Source organism: Pristis pectinata, chromosome 1, assembly GCF_009764475.1.
Source record: "Pristis pectinata isolate sPriPec2 chromosome 1, sPriPec2.1.pri, whole genome shotgun sequence".
Taxonomy (NCBI): Eukaryota; Metazoa; Chordata; class Chondrichthyes; order Rhinopristiformes; family Pristidae; genus Pristis; species Pristis pectinata.
The window spans coordinates 34,868,409-34,896,217 of NC_067405.1; the positions used below are offsets into that span (position 1 = coordinate 34,868,409).

The following is a 27,809-nucleotide window of genomic DNA, read 5'->3' on the forward strand; positions in this document are numbered from 1 at the left end:
CCTACCTACAAGAAAGATATCGATAAGCTTGAAAGAGTGCAGAGAAAATTTACACAGATGTTGCTTGGAATTGAGAACTTGAGTTATAGGGAAAGGTTGAATAGGTTAGGACTTTATTCCCTGGAGCGCAGGAGAATGAGGGGAGATCTTATAGAGGTCTACAAAATTACGAGGGGTATAGATAGGGTGAATGCATGCAGGCTTTTTCCCCTCAAGTTGGGTGAGACTAGAACTAGGGGACATAGGTTTAGGGTGAAAGGTGAAATATTTAAGGGGAATCTGAGGGGGAACTACTTCATTCAGAGGGTGGTGCGCGTGTGGAATGAGCTGCCAGCGGAAGTGGTAGATGCAGGTTCAATTGTAACACTTAAGAGAAGTTTGGATAGGTGCATGAATGAGAGAGGTATGGAGGGCTATGGTCTGGATGCAGGTAGATGGGACTAGGCAGAAAACTAAGCTGGCATGGACTAGATGGGCTGAAGAGCCTGCTTCTGTGCTGTAGTGCTCTATGACTATGAAATTAGAAATGGTTTTCAATATCCTTCATTTTTGAAAGAACTAACCAATAGTATTAGACAACGTACTTTTACCTCTATCAAATCCATTTAAAAACCTGTATGCCGGATCCAAGACCCCGATATTAAATGTAGTCTTACTCGTGTACCAAGGGGTCATAGGATACAAAGTACAATGTTGTTATTTTCATGCAGAAGTTAGCAGACAGGAAAATATTACATAGAATATCTTGTGCTGTTTCATCTGTGGTCAAGACTGAGATATTATTAGATCGAATAAAGAACAATTTACAATGTTAACAGAATAATGAAGGTAGTTAATAGAACTGAGTGCTTGAAATGCAAGATGCTTAAGCCCTACCTAAAACGCAATATGAATTTCCGAAAATTTGAGCTGAGTGGCAAACAAGACAGACAAAACTGGGCAAAATTAACAATCACTTTTATAAATTGTGGCAATTTGTTTCTGGGGTAAATGCAGATTAGACTGTAGTTTGCTTCATTGTAACACATTTGGCAGGAATCTTGAAGAATGTACAAATGCTCACAGACAAATTGACCAGGTGTTAGGGGTAGGGTGAGAGGGGATGGGCATAAGATGCATTCACTGCACTACATCAGAAATTCCCATCCCAACACTCTGCCTCAACATCCAGTGTCTCCTCCATCGCTACACCACACTTACATAAAGAAAACATGGGAATTTGATGCTAAGGAATTTCTTGTGCGTATAGCAAATTCTGTCATCTTGAGAGTTAGACGTTGTGGTAATTGGTATCAAGCTTTGATTTTCAATTTCTGTTGAGCAGCATGCAAGTTGCACATTGCAATATTTTGTGACAACTTGGATGTCAAAGTGAATTAAGCATGGAATAAATAAATCATCCTTGTGTTTCTGTCACACATAATACAATTATGTGCACTTACCATTGAAGTGATTTTCAAAATTTTCCACCACACTTGATTGCTGAGTATTCTGCTCAATAACAGAGACCTGCAGAAATACTTGAGTTTTAATGGTACTCATTACTTTTAAAATAAAGGAAAATACAATAAACATAGAGCTGTGTAATCCAGGTAATTTAAACTGCTACTAGTTAAAGTCAATCCACAATTTTAGAGCAGCAGTACATTTTACAAAGTGAAATGATTAGATTTTCTGACTTCTAGCTCTCATAAACCAGACATTTTACTCAAACCCAAGTCAGATCATCAAGCTTTTTAATCAATCCATAATATTAAATTTCAAAAAACAGAACAACGAAGACTACAATTTAAATTTAAATAACCATATCCAAGAGTTGTACTGCAGTTATTACCGTTTCTGTTTGATAAGATAAGTGTTCATTGGCTTGCAGTGGGTCATCTCCCTGTTCTGTTTTTCTGGTGCTGCTGTTCACTGTAATTTCATTGGTGGTTGTTACATCCTGAAATGCACAGTGTAACATGAACATGAAAACTCTTTACAGAGGAAAAGCTTGCTACCTTTATTAACAGCTTTTGTTCATGCCATTACTGCAAAAAGAATTACTCAGCAATGTGATCAGTGAAAATAACCATGGTCAAATAAAACACCAGAAAGCTATGTAACTTACTTCAATTCAAAAGTACAAGAGTACAGATGGACAACCTATTCAAAATAAGAAAAGTGTTATTGCTTTTCCAACTCATCTTCCTTTCAACTACACCTTCGAGCTCCTGTGGCTATAGAGATTACCGAACCTGGAAAGTAGGTGAAAAATTGGTTCAGGAACACTGAACTTGGAGGAAAATGTTGCACTCTTCCTTAACAACTTGCAGCCATCTGCCATGCAGTTGAGTCAGATCAGGTCCTTTCATTTATTTGCCAGACAGGTCTCACCAAAATCTCATATAATGCAAATATATTTAAATATTTGGTAGAATTCAATCACAACTATGCCAGTCCTTTTTGCCTCTGGATTCACAAGAAATTTAAATAAAGGACGTTGCACAAATAAAAGAGGTCTTAAATTGTCTTTAATAAAAACTGTCATGTCTGCAATGCCTTAAGAGAAGTACCTTTTTGGGATTTTCTGACATTTACTTTTCTATTTGAAATATAATAGTTTCCCTACTAAATGTTGGTCCATTTTAAAGCACTTCAAAAACAATATTTTTCCGGCATGATACTTGCCTACAGAAAACATGGTTGTGATAAGCTCTAGAGCACTCTGCACATCCTATGACAACAAATTGACTGGAACACAGTGCAAATGGAGACTTGCTACTGTTACTTTGGTAGGGTTTTGCAGCTTGTAGCATGGACAGCTTTCAGAAACCTGAGTGCTGCATGGCTCGTGATTAGCAACATTACCTCTCCTGTGGCACATTCCCAGTTAGCACTGTCATGCATAGATCAAAAAGGTAATTATTTTTCTTCAACAGCATTTTTATTTTCTTTCCCACTAAACACTATTCCCAATATTGCAAAAGTCAGTGGGTCAGAAATTGGTCCCCACATTCAATCGAACATCTTTCAGGGGATGTCAAGGCTGATGATTGTGCATTGCCTGTTGTGCACTATGCTGACTACTACAGATTACAAACTTCAACAATTGCTAAATTGGGCTTGATACTATTGCATAGTCTCAACCTGCTACATTCCTTTGTCTGTACAGTTTTCTCCCTCATCCAGTTCCAAGGTTCCCAGGCACTGTAGAAGGATGTCTCGTTTCTCTTATCCACCGTCTGCTGTTGCCAGCCCTCTGATTGATGCTTCCTGCCCTCCAGCCAATATTTTCAGCCCTTCATCTAATGCTTTCAGCCCTCTCAATGCTGCTTCCAGAGCTCTGGAAGAATGCAGCATCAAGGGAACTAGGGAATTATCTCTGCTGTCATGTCTTGTGCATTACTAGACACCAAGTAACTGGGGTAATGCTACACTTCCATTTGACAAAATGTCATTGTAACACCGCATAGAATGCTAACTAGTACCCAGTCACCCATCACAACCATCTGCTCCACACAACATTTTCAAAGGCTGAATCATTGTAAAACAAATTAATCTCCTGTGATGCAGCCACTTCCCTTCAAATGGGCCCATTCTTTTACTGATGTGCAAGAAGCATTGACTGAATATCCTCTCTCTTTCCGTTCCTACCCTTTCTTCTATCATTTGATCAAGGTTCATGCAGTACATCTGTATAATTTAATTATGTTATTTATATTTAAAGGGAGAAAAATGCCATGAGTCTAATATTGTATTATAAATGCGTAAATATATTATTATATATTTACACATATAATAATTATGTGCAAATATCATACTGTAAATTATATTTACATATATATTTATATTAAAACTGCCTATTTGAAGTAAGATACAGCAAGATACTTCTGCAATTATAATATTAGTTCATAAAACAGTAAAAATAACCTTTATGAAACATATTCTTAGCAGAATACTTGATGGTAACTAACTTGATGGTAATCAAGTTGTTACTAATGACAAGCAAGAGGCAGGTAATAAGAGTGCCAAAAATCTCCACACACTCGTGGAATCCTGATCGTCATTCAGAATGAAAGATGTGAGTCTCCCCCCACCCTCCACCCGACCCCCACCATAATGTGCCCTTGGGAGGGGAGTTATTTTACACAACCAAAAACGGGAGCACAACATTCCTAATTCCAAAGGGTGGACAGATGGGTTAATATACAAATCCTATTGTCTTTTCCAGATGTTTGCTTTAATAGTTTGACAATCAAGGAGACCAAATTAGTGAACTGTATTCCACAGTGTGACAATTTGAATATATTAACATTTCAAATGTTATTTTTGAAAGGCTCCTGAAAGTAGTAGTAATTGCAATTCCATCTGGGTGGTTGAAATGCAAACAGAATGCAAATTATTCCTGGAATTTCAAAGAACATTTAATTTGACCACCTTGGGGTACAAGGGCTTATTTGCTTCGGCCTGAATTAGCTGACTGCATTAATTAATGCCAATCCCAAGAAAACACATAGACTCAATATTTAATAATCACCTCCTTTAATCTTGCATATTAAGAATGAAGACCCACAGTTTTCAAGGAAAAAGACACGAGGATGGGTGATATTTTGACCAAGATATGCAGTATAATTCCTCAAATCTTACTTCAAATAGGTTCTTGTTTTTTTTAAATATTACATTTAAAAAATCTATTTTCTCCCAGCCAAATTGCCATAGAGTTAATGGGAGCACAGGAGTTTTCATTTTACATGGAAGCATTTTCAAATGTACATCCATATGTCCACATCATGAAAAAGGAAATGACACAGGAAATAAAATTTTTAATGTATGATTATAAAATACTTGAAATGACTTCAGAATTTAGAATTCCCCAATGGCATCTTTTGGAGTTCCATTACAAAATGCCATTCTCAATGATTTACAAGGCCATTAATTGAGGGGAGGAGAGAGAATTACTACAGCATATAAAAAGAGAAAATGCCAGAAATATTTGGAAGGTCAAGTAGCTCTGATGAAGTTTGTTTGACTTGAATCATTAACTCTGTTTCTCCTTCCACAGAAGCTGCCTGACCTGCTGAGCACTTCTGGGATTTTCTATTTTATTTCAGATTTCCAGCATCTGCCCTTTTTTGAATTTCAGTTACTACAGCAAATTAGCTAGTAGCTCAGGCTGAATACTTCTCAGAAATTTTAAGCTTAAATTCTTTAAGTTCATGCGTTGGCTAAGATGTTTGGTGATATTAGCCAAAATGATCATTTAAATTTAAAGTTTGTCTTAATATCTTGTGTTCACTTGTCATTACAGTCAGCATTTCCATACCGCACGTCTGGAACAAGCTGGATACTTGTCCAATGCGTATGTTATTTTTGCTGAGAGAATAATGTTGACCAAGGGACTAAAATTCCCAATATGTGCATCTGCCACATGAGGCTCAGCCCTGAGAGCGCGGAAGCTGAGAATACTACCTGTGCCAAAGGCATGACATCTTTTTTTTAATGTATTGTATGCTCTGCTTTATTACCCTCAGATCTTTCTGTAGTATTAATATAGTAAACCATAAAGTTGACCAAAATATGAAAAAGACTCAATTCTGCAAACGCATACTCTGCCCTTCTAAACCAGAATAATACTGCTGAGGTCATATTCAGATAGGTAAGGTATTGATTTCTTAAATACTGCTTCCTTAGTACTAGAGACCTGACGGACAAGTTCTTCACATAGCGGATGGTGAATATTTGGAATGAGCTGCCAGAGGAGGTAATGATGGCAGCTTCTATTACAATGTTTGAAAGGCATTAGGGCAGGTACTTGTATGGGAAGGGAGTAGAGGTACATGGATCTAATGCAGGCAACTGGGATTAGTGTAGCCAGGCATCACAATCAGCATGGATGTGGTAGGCCATAAGGACTGTACTCTTCCATGATTTTATGCTTACTGTTAAGAATTTGTTTTATTTTAAATATAGTAATTTTACATTGTAATGTATGCATAGAGGTCTTTAAATGTTGACATACAATTTGTAAAAATAATTTTTAGAAATTACCATTCTTGTATTATCCACAGTGCAGAAGAAGCATTCACACTATATTGATGAAAATACCTGCACAATGTACAGTATTTAAAGCAATTACTGAAGCAAAGTTTAATGTTGCAGAAATGTTTCTTTAGGAACATGTGGCCAGGTTCTGCACACGTTAATACAGATGACAGTAGAGAATTAATGAAATTGCACAAGAGTCTCAAAAGAAATGTTCCCCCCCACCCCCCCAACACCCTCCTCCGCACACCCCCCACTCAAGTTTCATTGCTCATCTGGGCAATCAACCAGTTAGCCATGATGGATTTTACCACTAGGTGGCATGAAAGATCAGCTTGGGGATTGCTTTAGACAATTCCCTTCCAGTGCAGGAACTGTGCGGCCTCCACTTATGTTTTTTTTCCTTTAGGCATAGCATGGATTGTAAATTTGCTATGAATTGAAATAGAAAACATGAAAAAGGTTTTAATCACCTAGTATGCATTGGACTGGAACACCAATGAAAACCATTCTAGCCTCGAGACACAAGAGATTGCAGAGGCTGAAACTGGAGAAAAAAAACTACTGGAAGAACTCAGTCCAGATACAAGGTCTTGACCATCCCTTTGCCTCCACAGATGCTGCTTGACCCACTGACTTCTTCCAGCAGTTTATTTTTTGCAACCATTCTGGCCTGTTGGGTCAAGGGAACAAATGGGCAGAAATCACAATTGATTTCTGGCATGAATCTAAAGGAATTTAACATATATTTTTTAAAATGTATTTAAAAGATCAATGTAAGGCATCAAAATAAAACTTTAAATAGAATCTTTCTTAAATGTCACTATCACATTTTGGACTTGAGAACAAAATTTGCTGCACAGATATGGGCATTTGTCTACTAATGTTAGTTTGATTCAAACAAGAATCCAAATCAGACACATTCTTCCTCAGACTCCCACAATGTTTTCTCCAAGTAAAATCATTTTGCCCAAGTTAATCTCTTTTACTTCTGACTCCACATCCAAAACAGTGGCTCTCAGTTCTTGACCTAATAAGAACATATTCTTCATTCAGTACACTCTAAACTAGAGCAAGATGAAATTGTAATCTTACAGATCAGTGTCCAAAACCCACTACCTTGCATTCTGGCTGTTTTTAGCAAAGGTAATCTGTCTGAGTCACGCACAGAGCACAACGATTATTTCTGGCTAGAAAATAAAACTCTCACAGCAAGACAAAGCATAACAAAGAGACTGCATTGAAAAGAGCAACTTTTAAAAGGTATGTTTGTAACCAACATGCTTAGTTCAACAGGGGAAAGGGCCATGAGTAGAACTTATCATGGCAAAACCACATTCTGGATTCTAGGGTAGGGTGTAGCAAGGGATGGGCATATAGTGAAGTTGCATGTGGGAGCAAAGCTAGGGTGGCTTCAGTACATGGACCTCATTTTGGTGAAGGTTCAGGAGAAAGGGATCTAATCCAATGTTCATCCACATCACAGCACAGAGAGCATCCAAACTACAAGTCATGATTGAAATTTCATTGATAATGTAATGTTGCTCTTCTTTATTACCCTCAGATCTTTCCATAGTATTAATATAGTCCATCTTACTCAGTTACTTAGGCCCATCCTTGTGTCTTTCTTCCCTCACGTTTTTCAACACAGCCTTCACGTCTCTAGTGATTGCTTCTACAACATTTAAAGCAGTAAGCAGCATACACAAGCAGAGAAGCTAAAGCAAATGAATAGAATAGGTCGGATATGATAAGAAAAAACATTGTAAGTATAAGGAATGGCAAGAAGACTAACTATTTGGAAATAAGGGGGCCAATTAAATATTGGGGAAAAGAAGTAATGATGAATTGAAAACATCTTGTGAGACAATGCAGGTATGAAAGTCCAGCTGAGGGGATGATAACTGAACAAACAGCCAGCATGGTAAGAACAACAACAAAGAAAGATCACAGACAGCATAAAGGAAAGAGGAAACTGTCTGAAGCAAAACTTTGGCAATGTGGGAGGCTAGTAGCTGAGCTCTTCTTGGAGCAGAATGGTTAGAGTCTTTGTTTCCCACTGAGCTTTCCTTTATGCTTCTAAGTGTATTTGGGTATTATTTGGTTAATTCATAAATCCTTGGCATTTTTGCACTGTGCTCCATCATGACTCAAGAGATAGATACAGGGTTTGTTTTCTTATTGCTGGGACTCAATAATTAGTAGCAACATACTTTGTCTTTAGCTTCATGCCATTAATCCTAGTAGCCACTCTGCACACTGTAAAGTGCTTTTCGTCTCATGAGTACAAGGACTTCATTTTACCGGAATTAATTTACTTGCTACAGGTAGTCTTTGTGCCTTTGTACAGCAACTGGTGTTTTTTTTCCCAAATGAGGACTGTTACAGATTCAACATCACTAGAGTGATCACTTTTCCAAGCCTATCAATGTGCAAACTCTGTCCTAGATTTCACCCAACTTAATAATGACCATGTACCTCTGCATTATTAAACGGTTATTAAACAGTCATTTCACTGTGAAACAATTGGCTGGAAATTTTCACTGCAGAGAACAAAACTGAAAGTTGGACCATAATCTTTACCTGAGCTGCTTCACATACTTATTATCCTTGCTGAAACCATTTTAAAACTCAAGGAGTCAGATAAGTACATTAAATGCATTAATAGAAACCAGGCCCAGTTAAACACTTCAGACTACTCAAAGACATAAAATTAAGAATTAGAAAGAAAATTTCAATTGTACAATTTCTCAAGTATAATGTATAGATGGTCTCAATAAATTTAAGTATATTCTACATAAATGCAAAATATTCTTTGAATTAATTTCTGAATTTAAGCCAACTTGATGTTAGTATCTCTCTGATCAGTGGGTCTGGTCTTTCCAAAACCAGGATCACAGCATTGTATAAACATTTTCCAGTAAATGTCAGTTTGTTTTTAACAAAAGATAATAATACATTAATCAACTACTTTTATATGATCACATGTGGAACTTTTCCTTTCCGGATTTGAATTACATTGTAAGGTTTCTAACATCTGCTTATCTCAAGTTATACCAGCACATTTCAGAGAATTGTCCATAAGAACAAAAAAAGAATTAGGAAGGTCTTCACTTAAATTCTTTAAGGTAAGTGGAAAGAAAATGAAGTTAGCAGCTGTATAATAACTACCAGAGAATTGGTGGAGCATAGTTTTCAGAAATCACATTGAAACAAGTAACAAAAGAAGGCTATTGTTAGTGGAAGTATACAATCAGAATTAAGATCCGTGGGGGAGCGGAAAGGAAACGTGTGGTGATCGCTTGTGCTGTGCCTCATTTCCTTTCAGCAGACAGTTCGATTTGGTCAGTCTAGTCCTAGGCTTAATACTCTTTTCATGCTCCTTCAGTTAATTCCAACTCCAAATGGAGAGTGCCAGTGGCAAATTCCCAATGAAACCATTGTGACTGTGTTCCATATAATTATTTTATAATTCTTTTATAATGCTTTCCTCAAGTGGGTCTTTGATGCTCAATAAAGAATTTTTGTTCTTTAGTTTATTATATTTTCTCCCTGCCTAGATATTTTTATCTATACATTTCAATATTTATACGAATAGTTCAAGCAATTTTGTTGAAATTACACATTGGATCTACCATGATTCTGCACATGGAGAGTCAAAATCATGAGGATTCTTTGTGTCAAGATTGTTAGAGAACTTGAAGAATCAGTGTGGCGAGGATGATCAAAGAAAACAAACTGCTAGAGGAACTCAGAGGGTGGAGCAGCATCTGTGGAGGCAAAGGGGATAAGCCGACATTTTGGGTCATGACCCTGCGTCAGGACTGAGAGTGCAGAGGCAAGATAGCCGGTATAAAGAGGTGAGAGGGAGGGATGAGATATGGGCTGGTAAGTGATAGATGAAAGCAGGTGAGCTGGGGGATGATGGGCAGTTGGAACCAGATGGGGGAGGGGAAGTTGCGAGACGAAGGCTGGTAGGTGATAGGTGGAAACAGATAAAGAAGAAAAGATAATAACAATGGGTAGATAGGGACAGGTGGGGGGAAAGCTGGAGGAAAATAGGGACAAGGCTGGAAAGTGATGTGGAACCAGATAAGGGCAGGATGATGAGCAGGTGGAACCAGATGGGGAAAGGCATAGGGGAGGGCAATAGACAATAGGAGCAGAAGTAGACCATTCGGCCCCTCGAGTCTGCACCGCCATTTTGAGATCATGGCTGATCCTCAACAATCAATATCCTGTTCCTGCCTTGTCCCCATATCCCTTGATTCCCCTATCTATAAGAAACCTATCTAGCTCCTTCTTGGAAGTGCCCAGACAATTGGCCTCCGCTGCCCTCTGAGGCAGTGCATTCCACAAACTCACAACCCTCTGGGAGAAGAAGTTTTTCCTCACCTCTGTCCTAAATGGCCTAGCCCTTATTCTTAAATCATGCCCCCTGGTACTGGACTTCCCCAACATCTGGAACATATTTCCTGTCTCTATCCTGTCCAATCCCTTAATAATCCTGTATGTTTCAATCAGATCCCCTCTCAATCTTCTCAATTCCAGCGTGTACAATCCCAGTCTCTCCAACCTCTCAGCATAAGACAGTCCCGACAGCCCCGGAATTAACCTCGTAAACCTACGCTGCACGCCCTCTATAGCCAGGATATCCTTCCTTAACCCTGGAGACCAAAACTGGACCAGGGGAGAAGAAACCCAAGTGGATAGGTGTGTGGGAGATGGGCAGATAGAAATGGGAAAGGGCGAGAAAGGAAGAGGATGAAGGAATTGGACACATGAGTGAGGAAAATCTTTGGCCAAGAGGAATATCAGGGAGGTTAACATCTGGTGATACTTCTTGTTATCAAATATCCAATATTAATTTGGGAAGGGGCCACTTTTACATTTGACACCAGCTCTGTTCAATTCTCCTATGTTTTTTCTCTCCTGTTCATTTTGCAAATATTAAGTCTAAATTTTCATTTTCTTTAATCCATTTCCCAATTCTCCTAATTCATTAGACCTTTTTCAGTGCTTTTTTTTCAAGGGGTGGAAAGCTCAGCAGGAATCAACCAATAAGGTGGTAAATCAATTATCTATAGTTGGATCTGGCTGTGACAGTGTGAACTATACTATGCTGATAATGTCACCTTATTGCCTCTTATCCCTGGAATGTTGTGACAATGCTTTTTTTAAAATACACATACAACCACAAAAGCAAAATGACTGCACATTTCCATTAATACTAACAAGTTTGTTGTATTTTCCAGAAAAGGGAAAAAAGATAATTCAAACGAGGTTGACTCGGGGGGGGGGGGGTGGGGGGGGGAAGATTACTACTTATATAAAAAAAACTCAGACAGTCAAAAGCTTTACAGCCAATGCAATACATTAAAGGTATAATCACATACTGTAATGCAGAAAATTACTAACCAATGTGTGCACAATTATTTAATAAATGGCAGAAAGTGTGTTTTACTCACTTGTTGATGGATAAATGTTGTATAGGACACTGGGAAAACTGAAATAGTGTGATGGGACCATTTACATTCACCTGGTCAGTATATGATATTTCAGTCTTGATGTCCCACCTGAAGGATGGAATCTGGCTCTAACAAGGAGCACTCCTTCAGTACTTTACTGAAGTGCAAGCCTTGGTTATGCTCTAAAATGTCTGATGCAGGACTTCACAATGTGCTACCAGTGAAATAAAGAAAGGGAGAAAACAACCAAAATCTGATCTAAAGATCATTGTCTTCAGTATTTTGTGAAAAATCTAAAATTGCTTTGAAAATTTTAAAATCTAACCCAAGAGAAATTTTATCTGGTGTCAGCTGAAATATACAGCTGGCATTAATTGTACTCTGATTCACATCTGCAGCCAATTACCTGCACAGATCGCTGCTGGTAGTGGTAGTGAGCAGCAGCACTGTGTGAAGAGGCAATCCCTTGTGATTCAAATTGTTTCTTCACGCTTGCTAGACCGCCAGGCAGAGCTCGCGCTTCCTCTTCTGGACCCTGACAGAATGGTGGCAAAGAAACGTTACGCTGCTGTAAGTCCCTTTGTAAATTAAAATACATTCACAACTCTCAGCTTTTTGTGAAGGGTTATCTACCGAAATGACACCTTGGGTGAACACCACCAGTCTGCAGCACAAGTCTAAGGATAATTGGAAGCTTCTTGAGATTTTTTTTTGGTGGAAACAATGGGAGAGTAAAATGCAGACACAATGAAGGTAACATTGACACTGCAACTTAAATCAGTAGCTTATTTTCCATTGAAGCACGTAATATTTTTCCACATTGAAATCCTTCTGCCATAATTTTATAGAACATGGAACATTACAGCACAGGAACAGGCCCTTCGGCCCGTGATGTCTGTGCCGAACACGATGCTGAATTAAACAAAATCTCTTCTGTCTGTATGTGATCAATTCCCTGCATATTCATGTGTCAGTTAATTCATTCATGCCTGTGTTATTTCATCCCACCTCATGTGCCTTCTAACTTTGCTTCGTCAAGATATACTGTATAACTTTCTCATAGAATCAGTCATAAAAGAGCTATCCAACCAAATCCCACCTTCCCATTGCCCTGCAGTTCACAGTGCTTCACATACAAACATTCAGGTATTTTTAGTGTGAGGATTTCTGCCTCTACCACTGTTTCACACAGTAAGTTCCAAACCCACATCACCCTTCCAGCCTCTGTCATGATAAAAAGTTGTGGCCAGAAGATAAGAAATAGAAGCAGGAGTAGCCCATTCTGCCCCTTGTGTCTTCTCCACAATAAGATCCACTGGATTGGCATGACTAGAGAGACACAGGGACAAAATAGAAGCAGGATAAGTCCATTTGGCCCCTTGTGTCTACCCCCTCATTCAATGAGATCATGGCTGATCTTGTACCTCAGTGCCACTTCCCTATGCTAACTTCATATTCTTTCGTTCCCTCAGTAACTAGGAAGGCAGATGGTATGTTGGCCTGTAGCAAGAGTATATGCATGTGAGAGCAGAGATATGTTGCTTCCATATACAGAGACCTAGCAATTTAATGACCTCTACCTTGAATATATCTAGTGCCTGAACATCCACAGGTCTCTTAGATAGAGAATTAGAAAAGATTCTTTGCTCTCTAGGACTGTGAACCTTGGTTTTAGACATCCTAACCAGTAGAAACATCAAATGCACATCTACACTGTCAAACTCCTTAAGATTATGTCTCAGTGAGTACCCCTCTCATTCCTTTAAAGACAAAAGAATAAAAGGCAAGATTGGTTTTAATCTCTCCTCTTACAATGAATGATGAACCTTTGCTATGCTCTCTCTATCGCAAGCATATCCTTCCTTAAATGTAGAGAGCAGACATAGTATTTACAATGCTGCCTGACTGGAGCTCTGTATAACTGGAGCTTGATATCTCCACTATTACATTCACATCCTCTTGCTAAAGGCCAACATACCATTTGTCTTCCTAGTTGCTTCTTGAACCTGTATGTTAACTTTTAATGATTTGCACACAAGGACACCCAGGACCCACTGAGCACAACACCTTTCACTATCACACGATTTTAAAAATACTCTACCTTTCTATTTTTTTTCTGCAAAAATAAACAACCTCATATTTTTACACATCATATTCCATCTGTCATCTCCTTGCACATTCACTTAGCCTGCTTTAGTCCCTATGAATATCTTCTCATAGCCCAAACTGTCATTTAACTTTGTATCATCAACAAACTTGGATATATTATATTTGACCCTCATATCCAAATCGTTGATATAGATTGTAAACAGCTGAGGCCCCACCACAGATCCCTGCAGCCTCTCATTCTGAAAAAATCCATTTACTCCTACTCTCAGTTTTCTGTCTGCTAACCAATCCTCAATCCATACTTGTATATCACCCCTAATGCCACACACTCTTATTTTGTTTAATAATCTCTTCTGTGTTTCCTTATCAAAGGTCTTTTGAAAGGTCTAATTACATCACATTACTGGTTCACCCTTATCTACTTTGCTAGATAAACTCAAAAAATTCAATAACTTTGTCAAACATGATTTTTTTTTAGAAAAATAGGCACTGACTCAGCCCCATTATTTTTAAAGGGCCTTGTGACCACTTTTAAAATAAAAGATTCCAGCATTACCCCTTCTACTGATTCAGGCTAACAAGTTTACAGCTCCCCGTTGCTCTCTCTTTCTCTCCTTTTCTTAAAAAGTGGGGTTATACTTGCTACCGAGCCGCTTGCTGGAACCATTCTAGAATCTGTGGAATTTTGGAGGATGGCAGACATTGTCTCCGACTCTACCTCCTTCACAGCCCTGGGCACAGAGAAATGTGTGTCTTAGCTCTCAATCAGAACATTTAAGAATTCATGGTAGTGTAGCGATTAGCATAACGCCATTACAGTGCCAGGGACCCAAGTTTGATTCCGGCCACTGTCTGTAAGGAGTTTGTACGTTCTCCCCGTGTCTGCGTGGGTTTCCTCCGGGTGCTCTGGTTTCCTCCCACATTCCAAAGACGTACGGGTTAGGAAGTTGTGGGCATGCTATGTTGGCGCTGGAAGCGTGGCGACACTTGTGGGCTGCCCCCCAGAACACTCTACGCAATGCATTTCACTGTGTGTTTCATTGTATATGTGACTAATAAAGAAATCTTATCTTTCCATCTTTCAACCAGTTATTGACCTGGATTACAAAATGGCTACTGATTCACTATCACTTATTTCACTTGCCCACCCACTACTAGTTTCACCCCAATTGTTCATGCGAAGCTTGTGTGAATGTGTAGTGTTTTGAAGCATTAACCCCAGAATTTATCAACTAGACTTAATATTACAAAAAAAAATTGTGCAATATCTGCCACTACAAATATTCAAACTCCCAGTGAGAGGAAAATGGCATCACGTTTAATTCCGTTATTGTATGAGTCATATTCTCTACAACTGTTTTTGGCAGAACTCTATTACTGATTAAAAGATTTAGATGAACCTGTTATGGGTACAATAACCTTCCACCCAGAGAGAAAGTACCTATAATTCATCACCTGTGAAATGCCTTAGAGGACTATTTCCAACTCATATTGGAAATAATAATAATCTGTGGTCTGATCTTAGCAAAAGCCTAAGGAAAGAAGCAGCAGTTTGGGTGAATAATACTTTTCTCTTTTAAAATATTCTGTCAAAACAATGGAAATACATATATCTATTTAAATTTAAAATATTTTATATATGGTGTATGAGACAAACTGAAGTATTTACATTTTTTGCCATGTATCAATCTGATAAAGATAAAGGAGTTGATGCTACTGTCCCACAGCTCCAGCAACCAAAGTCCAACCTTGACCTCCATTCGCCTCTGTCCGCAGTATCCCTGTTCTCCCTACATCTGTGTAGATTTCCCTTGAGTGCTCCAGTTTCCTCTCACTTCCCAACAATGTCTGGTAGGCTAGTTGGCTGCTTAAAATTACCCCAAGTTAGGTAGGTGGGTGGTAGAAGATACAAGGAATAACTGGTGGACATATAAGAAAGAACAGATCAAAGAGAAACAAAATAGGGGAGTGAGATTGATGGGATTGCTTTGAGAGCCTACATAGAATCTATGGGCTGAGTGACCTCCTTCCATTTCATATGAGAAGTATAACGTAAAAAAAGATTCCATTAAACTAAAATAAGACCAAGAACACGCATGCATTTCCTTTGGTACTAGGTTTCAAACAAGGCACTCAATCTTCTTCGACCCAGTAAGAAAAGAAAAACCTGCAGCTGCCCCTCATCTGCAACAACAAGATTCAGGTCATCCATACTTCTGGTCAAGCTTGACTGTTATTAAATAGCACATACATCTGTCTTTGAACAAGACAAAAACATGCTAAGGACATTAAATACTGATCAGCTTTGTAAATACACAGAACAACCAGCAAGAACGATACTTACGGCAACTGAAGGGCAGCTGCTGTCCTTCTTGGAAACAGCTGCTTGATACATTGCCAATCTCTCCTTAAGTGAAACAGTCTCCTGGATATCGAGAGGCACACTGTCAGCCTGGCTAGGCTCATCAGATGTGACAGCAGCTGGAAATGTGAACACAAATGCATTTCAAGACTTGTATAATGATGCTCATTAAGTTACTAAAGCAAAATACTGGATGTGTTGGCACGGGTCACAACACCAGCACTCAATACCCTTTAACACAACCTCCCAACCCCTCATCGTATGGGGAGATAAAAGCAAATGAAGATGTAGGAGACCTCTTTTGCTTTATAAGACATCCTTTGAAGTTGTCTGTGTGGTTAACCTCCTAATAGTTAGCAATGTTTATGTAGGGAAATATTTTGCAAGATGCATCACAATTATCTGTATGCAAACCAAGCACAGAAGACGAGGATATCATGGATTTGCAGGCAGTGGAATCTTCCAAGCAACCAAGTAACAATGAAAAATAACTTGGTTAATGCAATGTGCTTAATTTGTAGGATGGATAAAAAAGCATAATGTGGAAGTAATTTGAACAAACTGTAGGTATGGAATTATTTTATACATTCCAATGTATTATTTTATACATTCCAAAAGATTTGATTTTCAAAGCTTTTGTATCTTTCGTTGAATTTAAACCTCCACACAGAGTAAGTTTTAGGAGAAAAAAGGAAAACTATATTAGCTCACAAAAGCTGACCAAGTTTTTATATTATCCAGGGATTAGCTTTTATTTTTCATCTATTTTCCTGTAATTATTCTGAAATTCCTCCCACCATCTAATTGTTAGATTACACATTTACTTAAAACAAATTACAGAAACTTGTAGCTTTGCAGGTACTACAATAAAGTCTATTTCAATATTAGAGAAGAAGATACTTGTTGGAATGTAACAAGAGAATTGGCTACACCGTGGAGTGCCCAAAGGTTGCTTGGTCCACATCTGTTCATCTCCAATATCATTCTGCAACCTTGCTGCAAGTTTTGTTTTAACTTTGTGCATGCCCATGTCTCAGAAATGCAGACAGGCATTGATATTGGAAATCTTGCCTTAAGCCCTTAAAGTTTCAACTCATTTTAGAGCAATAGTTCGACTATGAGTTTCACAGGTTTTCTACTGGCAGGCCATCTATTATAGTACATGTTGTTGACCATAGCATTCTCAGATTTGAATGAACACTGCAAGCCCAAAGAATGATTTGAAACACTCAAAAATTCCTCCCTCTAGGCACTGATTTGATTAGAGGCACAAATGAAAAATTTCTTCTCTTGTATCATATTTTCCTGGCCTGTATTCCAGGAATGTATGTTTGTAAACATCCAATGGTATTGATATCATAGTCTCAGCTTTGCAAGTGGGAAGACATCTGGTTGAAGGCTCTTGGAAAATTGACCCAATGTTGGGGTTAATGCAAACAAATAGAAAAGGCTGCCACTTCTCCATCCGATACCACATCTGGCTCATCCGGTCTTTGACAATGGTTGTGTCAGAGGTGGGCAGAATCAGCCAGGCAATGTAGTATTACACATGAGAAATTTCCATGGCTTCAGACCAGATAGCGAAAAAGCTTGTATTTGAAGGAATGCGGCTAAAAATAAAGTATCACCTCTATCGAGGATGGCTCAAAAGTTGCTTGGTGCAAAGTGTTGCATATTTCACATTTGTGCCTCTTCAATAACTTTCTGCAGTCTTTGAATCCTGTGCATACCCACGTCTCAGATATGTAGGCAGGCATTGAAATTAGAAATTTTCCTTCAAGTCAAAAATGTTTCATTCTTTTTCGAGAAACTAAACATTTTTTTAAGATTACATTATACTGCAGCTGTTAATGTTGTATTCAAGTAGATGCGTATGATTGAATGAGAGTACAAAGTATTGGTATTGGTTTATTATTCGAGGTACAGTGAAAAACTTGTCTTGCATACCGATCGTACAGGTCAATTCATTACACAGTGCAGTTACATTGAGTTAGTACAGAGCGCATTGATGTAGTACAGGTAAAAACAATAACAATACAGAGTAAAGTGTCACAGCTACAGAGAAAGTGCAGTGCAATATGGTGCAAGCTCACAAGGTAGATCGTGAGGTCTTAGTCCATCTCATTGTATAAGGGAACTGTTCAATAGTCTTATCACAGTGGGGTAGAAACTGTCCTTAAGTCTGGTAGTACATGCCCTCAGGCTCCTGTATCTTCTGCCCGATGGAAGAGGAGAGAAGAGAGGATGTCCGGGTGGGTGGGGTCTTTGATTATGCTGGCTGCTTCACCAAGACAACGAGAGGTAAAGACAGAGTCCAAGGAGGGGAGGCTGGTGTCCGTGATGCGCTGGGCTGTGTCCACAATTCTCTGCAGTTTCTTGCAGTCCTGGGCAGAGCAGTTGCTGTACCAAGCCACGATACATCCAGATAGGATGAAAGACCATGTTTTAAATGATGGGGAGGTTGTCCTTAAGAGAAAAAAAACATGACATTCTACCTATGACCTGCATCATGTACTGTAAATCATAGAGTGAAACTTAATATTTCAATTCTGTACCCTCAATTCTAATAGTTTGCTGTCAATGGAAAACTTGGAAGCTTCTGAGGATGTGGAAGTACCAATAGAGGCAGTTTAGTATGTATATCTTCAAGTAGGCACAGATGCACACAGAAAGCCATGGAATATCCTACAGATGTGTTCCCCAACAAATTTTCTACCTTTAAACTACGATTAATCAAAAACAGTATTTATATGCAGCTAAGTGAATGTAGGTCAATTGATGAATCACACCAACATGTTCCTAGAATTCCTACTGTACAATACAAGTTGATATCAACTTATGTTATTGGTTCCACTTCAGCCACTCTATTTCAAAAAAAATTAACTGAGTAGAGCAATGTAAAATCCACCATAGATGGCAGCACCCACATTTATAAAATTTTTAGTTTACAATTTCTTGTCTGCATCAAACGAATTTTTTTTACTTTTCTAATTAATGAATAAAACAATAGTTTTGTTAATCTATGCAATGTTCTGAAGGTGCAACCCTGCTCAATACCTGAGACAATTCATCAATGTCAATAGCTTGGAAACTCATATTTTGACTGACAACGTACAGTTGTAAATTAACCATAAGTGTTCCCCTCCACCCACCACACCCCCAAAACTTTGGGGAGACAACTGCAAACTTGTTCAGCGACCCACTTCTCTGTCATAACCACATGAGCCAAGCAATAAAGAATATTAAGAGCTAGTCGATAATTCATAAAAGTTACACAAAGGAATTTTTAGTTGAAAGCTAATATTTATGTGTTGCTTCTGTTATTTTAAAATAGGTTACTACCTTAGATCAGAATAAAATGATCACACAAGTAGAAAAATTGAAAAGAAGTTTTGTAAAGTATATGTTTCTAACAGTATTGTAAACTACATGATTCTAACATTGTGCCTGTAAAGATTTGTGCAGAGATCATTAAAAAAAGTGCTGACAAAGACACTATTTAATAAAGATAATTTTATGATTCACTCCATCACAATTGCAAAACTACATAATTTTTAGCAAATAAAATCTAGCTTTTTTTCCCTTGTTGCTTAAAATAATTCATAAATTACAGGTATTTCAAATACACAGTGGAAGTGTGTGCACTGGCATGACTACCATGGAACACTGTGTGTTCCATTTTAAAACTTTTAACCATCCTTTCGAGTTTCTCTGAAGTCATGACCAGCATGCAACTGCAAACCTATCATGTTAATACTATTACATCTGATATGTATGCAGCAATCTCTTAAAATAAGCTATCAGTTTTGTCACTGTTTTAAAAAGTAAAGGTCACGTATTTGAGCAAATGATCAGACAGTTAAAAAAACAAAAATACTCATGAGTTTTTTTAATTTATTGGGAGAAATGTAAGTTTTTGAGAAAAAGTTGTTTTTCTCTAATTATCAAGAATACATATTTGTCATATATTTCAATAAAAAAATTACAAGTAATAACAAATTGGCAGTAGAGTTCAGGGCTTATGTGACACGGGAAATTGAACACAGTTCCCAGCACAAAAATAACGTTTTATAGCATAATCATCAAGCCCTTTAAAAATCACTTTTTAAAAAAGTGAGTTTTGCCATTCTATTCACATTATTTAGCAGCTTTCTAAGCCCCACATAAACTGAAAGATGCAGGACATTGATGCTTAACAGCAGCTTCACTTTGTGGCAGACCTTTCAATGGTTGACTGGCATGGCCACTCCATCCTGGATGAATTACCAGTTCGATGATACCCAATCATGTCACTGCATTTGTACGAGACATTTTAAAAAAAGTCATATATTCTCTTAGATGTTTTTTAATAATGTTATTGTGATTTTGATATCAAAGTTAATTGATTACAAACATACACTCAAGGAAATGATGTTCAGATTAATCCAAGTTCAACATGTTTATCAAGTATTCATTATCTTTGTACATTGAAACAGCAAGAAAGTTACTGATCAGAGCCAGAAACTATGATGTGTATAGGAGTGGATGACATTTTTTTCTTGAAGTCTCACGTGGTCTGGTATTATAGAATTACATCTTCACAAATAATTCAACACTTGAGTGCTAAACTTGTTATCGTTCTGTCACTTCTTTCTTCCTGACTGAATGCTTGATGCTGCGCACAGGAACAAGAATCTAAGCTATATCAAAGCTTCTTGTAGATTACATACTTCAATAGAATGACTAATTAATGTCAGTGAGAAAAGAAACAATACCTGTTAGCTTAAAGACTGCAAGAGAACTATTCACTTGGTGCACCAGCATATTGCAGGGCACTAAGGTACTGCTTTGAGCCTACAGTCGCAAGTTCCATCTGGGGGAGTAAGGGAGTAAATTATCCTTTACTAAGGTGATGCCAACTTTTATCTGATTGCACTATGAAGTTCACAGTTCCATTTTACCATGTTAAAAATGTTATATAAATCTTATTGGTGTTCTTGCTCATCTGGAGGAATTAATAAAAATGTAAATTCAATCGTCCTAAGAACAGAGTTATCAGGATGTGCAATTATCCCATTCCTCTTGATAAGTGCCTGCTATTTCAACTATTCCAGTATTCAGACAGAGCTAACCGTGCAGCTGATTCCACCCACTGCTGTTAGGTCCAGCCAATCTCACAAGAGGCTAGCTTCAGTTAAAATAGGCAGTGTCACTTAAAGTTGCAGTGCATTGTAGTTGTGGGCTACCCTGCTGGAAATGGATCTAGGAAGAACGGTAGAATACAGGAGAGCTTGGTCTCCAAAGGTATCAGATGCTGCACTGGAGGATTAATTGGAAGGTACAAAAGTAGGAAGGATGTCCTGTATCCTCAGGGCCAGGGGGCCCACCAGACTATCAGGGGAGAGAGCACACGGAGATTGATGCCAAGAGGCAATCCCCAGGCATCTGAGTGGAGTGCTGGAACAAGTCTGGGGACCTCAGATGAGTGATCAAAGGCAATGAATGGATCTTCAAATGAAACTCTGCTGGTGTCCACTCACCTTCCGCCAGTCTCCATTAACGAGGACACATAACTAGCCTTCATATGTTTCAGTTCATCCTCAGACACTGCTGAACTCACTCTTTTACAGGCTAACTATTCAGTCAAAGTAGCCACACCTAAATATAGCATGATGCTCACTGAATGTTGCAGAACTACTGGCACACAAGTAAAAACAGCAGAAACTAGCCAGAGGGCTAAAGACAATGCAAGTGGGTACCAACCCTTAAGGCAGAGAAGGTTCTGACCATTAATAGGACAGTCATTGCTGAGGATATGACAGTGGTGAGGCTAAAACTATCAGTAATATCTATAACCTGACACATAGTGTTCCTTCTTGTGAGTCACTTCCTCCATAGTCCACACTCTCTACTGATTTACAAGCTGCAGACAGTGTTACCAACCACCTCTTACTTTTTCCAATACCCCGGACACCAAAATCGTCCTAGACTCTTTCGCCTTTCAGACAGTTAAGTAGGTGGCACAATGGCACAGCTAGTAGAGATGCTGCCTTGCATTACCAGAGACCTGGGTTCAATCCTGACCTTGGGTGCTGTCTGCGTGGAGCTTGCACATTCTCCCACGACCGCATGGGTTTCCTCTGGTGTCCCAACTTCCTCTTACATCCCAAAGACATGTTCCTTGGCAGGTTAATTGGTCACTGTACAATTCCCCTAGTGTGTAGGTAAATGGTAGAATCCGCAGGGAGTTTATAAGAATGTGAGCAGAATAAAAAATTTGCTTAGTGTAAATGGATGGTTGATGGACAGACTTGGCCGACTGAAGAGCCTGAATCTGTGCTGTATCTCGCTATGACTCTTGAGTCTAAATGCGATCTGTCCAAGTAGTGCAGCAATAACAAGGCATTGATGAAGAAAACACACTCAGTTGAATTAACGCTTGCAACCAGTGCTCAGGCATCGAGACTGCGCTTAATTTAGAGGATGGCAGTGGGACAAGAAATTCAAGTGGTGAGACACTGGGCACGATGAACTTCAGCCAAGGAGAACACAAGAATAGCACAGGCATTAGCTTGCTGAAGGGTGAGGTTGCACAGGAGGTCTGCTACCAAGCAGCTCATAAGAAATTTGATGAGGCAAGTTAAAGAAGAAGATTAATGGGTACATAGAGTGAAATGTTTAGTGCATTGGAAAGATTCGAGAAAGCCCAAGTTCAGTGTCAAGATACTGGCTTTAAGGAAGCAATCAGCACAGGGCTTTGTGCAGATCTTGGGGCCCATCTTTTCCAGCAAAGAAGTGCTGAATAACTCTATCAACACAATGCTTAACAATCGCAATGCAGCAGCTGATAGCTTAGCTTTCAATGCAGCACAACAGAAACCTCCTAATATCTACATGTTGCATTAGGCTCCTGTCAAGAGAGGTTGCCTTGCTGCCATCCGGACTCCAAATGTTCCCATCATAGTTGATGACAACGTGCAAATAGGCTTTCAGGCTGTCACGAGGGATAACTAGGTTTTCTGCCTCACAGCTCCAAGCAAGGCAGTGACTCCACAGAGGACAGACTTGTTGTCGCCCTCGCACCTCCCATCCCTGCCATTCTGCCAGTGCTCTCATTTCATCCCATTAGCCAGTCTGCCCACACTGTGATTACCTGCTGAGACGATACAGTCCAGAGACGGACCTTTCAGGCTCAGAACTGCTTGAGACCATTTTCCAGGAATATCTGCATTCTCCTCCCCTGAAACTCAATTGCCTTCCGCTATCCAAAGTGCAGCCACTGGAATAGCATCAGGGAGGGAAAAATACAAGGGCAGGCACTAAAAGGTCAAAAGAAGATTCAGGTGGCACAGCAAAGCAGTTAGTAGAGCTGCTTCCTCACAACTCCAGTGACTCGAGTTCAATCTGGTACTGTCTATGTGGAGTTTGCAGGTGTTCCCTATGACTTTAAAGTACTCCTATTCCCTCCCATTTTCCAAAGACGTGCGGGTTGATAGTTTAATGGGCCACTGTAAATTGCTTCTAGTGTGTAGATGAATGGCAGAATCTGGGGAAGGAGGAGCGATGATTGAAAGATGTGGAGAATAGGTTACAGCAATGGGATTACTCTGTGAGCTTGCACAGACTTGATGGGCTACAATGGCCTTTTTCTACGTCATGCAGAAATATGGTAAGTATGGATTAGTCAATTATTGCATGCAATATGGCAATAATTCATTCATTAATTTAAGATAGGATAAGATATACATAAATAAACATTTCAGGCTAAATTTTAAGATAAAATTCAAGATAAATTATAAGATAAAATTTAGCCTGAAATGTTTATTTTGTGTCTACTTTTATTTTTTAATGTGGCCAAGCTGATGGTCAGAAAAAGCAGGAATCGAGCTGTAGGACTGCTGGTGAGGGAATATTGAGGTTACATAATGATACCACTCTCAGATTGATGCAGCCTGGGCAGGACAGGTCTCCCTGGGTTTCCATTCCCCTTCCTATTCAACATAAAGCTGATGGTGAAGGCTATCTGTTCCCAATGGTGAGGCTGAGCAACATGTAGCAGGCAACCACGAGACCTGGCATCCCCCATGACGAGTACATCTGAGCTTCTTCAGGGCAGTTAAGTGGAAAAAGCATTGTTTCAACACTGCAGTACTTAGTTCTCCTGGATGCACCTCTGCCCAAGCAACTGTTCATCAATAAGCCCTCAAATCAAGGCAACAGCAATTTGTACAATCTGCAGGAACTCACCAAGACTCCTTAGACTGAACCTTCCAAACCCATGACCTCTACCAGCTTGAAGGACAAGGGCAGCAAAAGGATGGGAGCACCATCACCTGGAAATTGCCCTCTAAGCCACACGCCATCCTGACTTGGAAATATATCAGTGTTGCTAGATCAAATTCCTGGAACTCTCTCCCTAACAGCATTATGGTTATATCCACACCTCAAGGACTGCAGTGGTTCAAGAAAGCAGCTCACCCCCACCTTCTCAAAGGCAGTTAGGGATGAGCAATGAAATGCTGGCTCAGCCTGCAAAGCCCACGTCCTTTGGATCAATTAAAAAACATCCTTCATTAGCACACCATCCCTGCAGATACATACCAATTTGAAAGCACAACTCTCTTGAAGAAACTTAAAAGAAATTAATCATTAACTAAACTATATTTGGAAAGCACTGATTGGGAATAAGGCAGGGAATTTTTCTTGCTGCTGACTGCGTATTCAGCTGTGTGAGATTAAGAGAAAGCATTAGCTAGTGTGCAGAGCTCCAAAATGGCATCTCTGAAGGTTAGGTCAGCTCTCCACAAGTGTACTGATCTGCCTTCTCTCTCTGCTTCTCACCTATGCTTTCACCAAAAAAAAACCCTCTGATTATTTTCCAAATATACACATTATTTGCAGCTCTAAGGGCACTTGTAATGCCCTAAACAAAAGTGTTATGGAACCCAAATTCTTACCCAATGTGTTCTAATTTATTGCATGTACAGAGTGCTTAAATACTATTGGTCTCCTTTACTTTTCAAACAGTACAACATTGTGGAAGGGTGTGCAGTAATAGAAAAGAATATAATTCTTATAAAATGCAGCAAAAATAAAAAGAATCAACTCAAATAAGCTAAAAATTACTAATTTCAAAAAAATGGTTTCGCAAATTAGCAAATTGCCATAGTCAAAATCGGTTTGGCAATTAGAACCATTTTGGATCAAAGGCTGTGATGTTACCATCTTCCTAGCTGTAGAAATTATTAAGACCAGGATTAACAGTGCAAATGTTATAGAATAACTGAGAATTTGTTGCCAACTTTTGGCCATGTGTTTTCAATTTAATGCAATTTCCAAAGATAGAATCTAAAATGCAATTTGAAAAAAAAAGATAAACACAATAGTGTTCTTAAAAAGATATTAAAATCCTTCATTTTTGTCCTGATAAACTCAAATCTTGGTACACACATTAAACAGAGAAAGAAAAGCTAAGGCACTAATGAAAACAGTGTACATCAGGATGTTTATACATACCTTTTTAATTCAACAGAGCTTTGATTGGTAAGATATGTATGTCAGCAACTTATGTAGAAGAGGCTCCTCTTTAATCCTGTACCAGCAGTGTTTCTAACTTGTGTCCACTAAAAACAAAAAATCCCTCTTATTGAAGCAATTAACTGGAGACCAGCTCCAGTTAAATCTGCCTCTATCTCCTCTCAGACTTGATGGTGACAGCTGATTTTATTTTAGCAGCTCGCAAGGATGAATCCAGTTATTTTTGGGTGTTGAGACCTATAGATGCTACATCTAGTCAACTGCTTGTACTGGCAATCTATTTTTCAAGACAGGCTCATGCTGCCCTCTAAATGCCTTTGACACCTGTTAAACCAATCAAATAGGCTAGGATATGAAACAAGTTAAAGCTATTAGGTTAAGCACCTGCTTTAATTATTGATATACCTTATTATCAGAAAGTGAACAATGCTTCACAATTCCATAACAGAAAGAATGAATGATCCACAGGATAGTTTATCTCCAGACCCATCAATGTTGTTGACCCTTAAATGCTGTCTGAAGTAGCTTAGCAAGCCCCTAAGTCTGGATAGAGCTCAGCGAAACAAAGGGCTGCAGACGCTGGAATCTAGATGAAAAACACGATGATTCTGGAGGAACTCAGCAGACCAGACAGCATCCGTGGAGGAAAGCAGGCAGTCAATGTTTCGGGTCAAGACCCTTCTTCAGGACTGAAGATAAGAAAAAGGGAAGCCCAATATATAGGAGAGAAAAGCAGAGCAGCGATAGGTGGACAAAAGAGGGGACGTGGGGTGGGCACAAGGTGGTGATAGGTAGATGTAGGTATAAGAGTTAGTGACAGGCAGGTTTGGGGGAGGAGGAGAGAGCAGATCCACCGGGGGATGGGTAAAAGATAAGAAGAGAGAGAGAAAAAAATGGCTAGGAAAGGGAAGAAGAGAAGAAGCATGGCGGGGGGGGGTGGTATTTGTGGGGAAGGGGGGAATAGACCTCACCTTGGCACCAAATCTGGATGTGGATGTGGGAAAATTGACCTGGGTCCAGTTGACCTTGCAAAGTCTTCCTTTCAAATATCTGGGGCCTGGCTTCTAAATGGGGAGAGCTGTTCCACGAAGTAGTCAAGCCTCAATCTGACATATTCATGCGGAATAATATCTTGAAGACAATGTGCCAGACTTCTCCAGAAAATAAATCATGAACGCTGGACTTGCACATAGATACTGAAACGTTGCAGATATTTTGCAACAACTCTTTTCCCTTAAAGCTACACACTCTTTTAAACAGGAAATAGAAAACAATATTTGAGTGTATTAAGTACTCTTTGAGGGTATTAAGTGGGAGGGAAGGGTTAGATATATCTTAGAGTAGGATAAAATATCGGCACAACATTGTGGGCCGAAGGGCCTGTACTGTGCTGTAGTGTTCCATGTTCTATGTTCTATGTCTATGTTCTCCATTACAGTTCTTGGGTACATCTTGTCCCACTGACAGGGTAGACCAATTAAAAGGGATGGTGTAGTAGTAGGCAGACAGAAGGGAGTAGCCCTGATGTCCTCAACATTGACTCTACATCTCATGAAGCCTCATGATAATAAGTAGATCATGGGTAAAGAAACCTCCTCCTAATTACCACTCCTTCAGCTGATGAAGAAGTGCTTCTCCATGTTGAACAACACTTGAAAGATGCACTGAAAGTAGCAAGGGCACACAATGCATTCTTGGTGGTGGATTTCAATGCCCATCACCATGAGTGGCATGGTAGCACCAACACTGACCAAGCTGGCTGAGTGGTGAAGCACGTGGCTGTCAGTTTGGGGTTGAGGCGAAAAGTGAGTGAATCAACGCAAGGGCTAAACCTACTCTGAACTCATCCTCACCAACCTACCTGTGGCAGATGCATATGCATTTCGTAATGTTGACAGAAATGACCACCACACAGTTTGTGCCTCTGAGTGCATCAGGGTATTCAATATGGAAATGAAGGAATTGGATGCGCTATTTGGATCTCTTGTAATATCTGCCTATTCACTTTGCTAGTGCCCCCTACCCTCCAAGAGATAGCGTTTCAAAATGGTGTGTGAGATGCTCGATTTCCGGCTGTCCACAACCACAGTTGAATGAATAACATGGATAGTGCATATTTCACGCTGAATCATTTTCATGAAATTCTAGCACAGATTTAACATTTTGGGGGTGGGGGGGAGCAGGGAGGAACACTTGAACAGGGAAGTTCAGTTGCCTCTGTGTGCCTGTCTTACAGAATTTCTCCACTCTTATAATTCTATTTGTCACTGTTAGCTGAAACATTGAAAGTCAAGCAAACCATTTCGACTAGGTTACATCTGCTTTTCATA

General features: G+C 39.2%; 1 protein-coding gene across 1 annotated transcript in view; it reads right to left on the reverse strand.

Moving 5' to 3' along the window:
- The window catches only part of xirp2b (xin actin binding repeat containing 2b), a 103,728-nt gene that overhangs the window by 13,974 nt on the left and 61,945 nt on the right, over positions 1-27,809 (reverse strand). Inside the window, 4 exon segments of the mRNA XM_052027785.1 lie at positions 1,443-1,509; positions 1,835-1,942; positions 11,899-12,027; positions 15,946-16,082. Of these exon segments, the coding sequence (XP_051883745.1) occupies positions 1,443-1,509; positions 1,835-1,942; positions 11,899-12,027; positions 15,946-16,082 (441 nt within the window).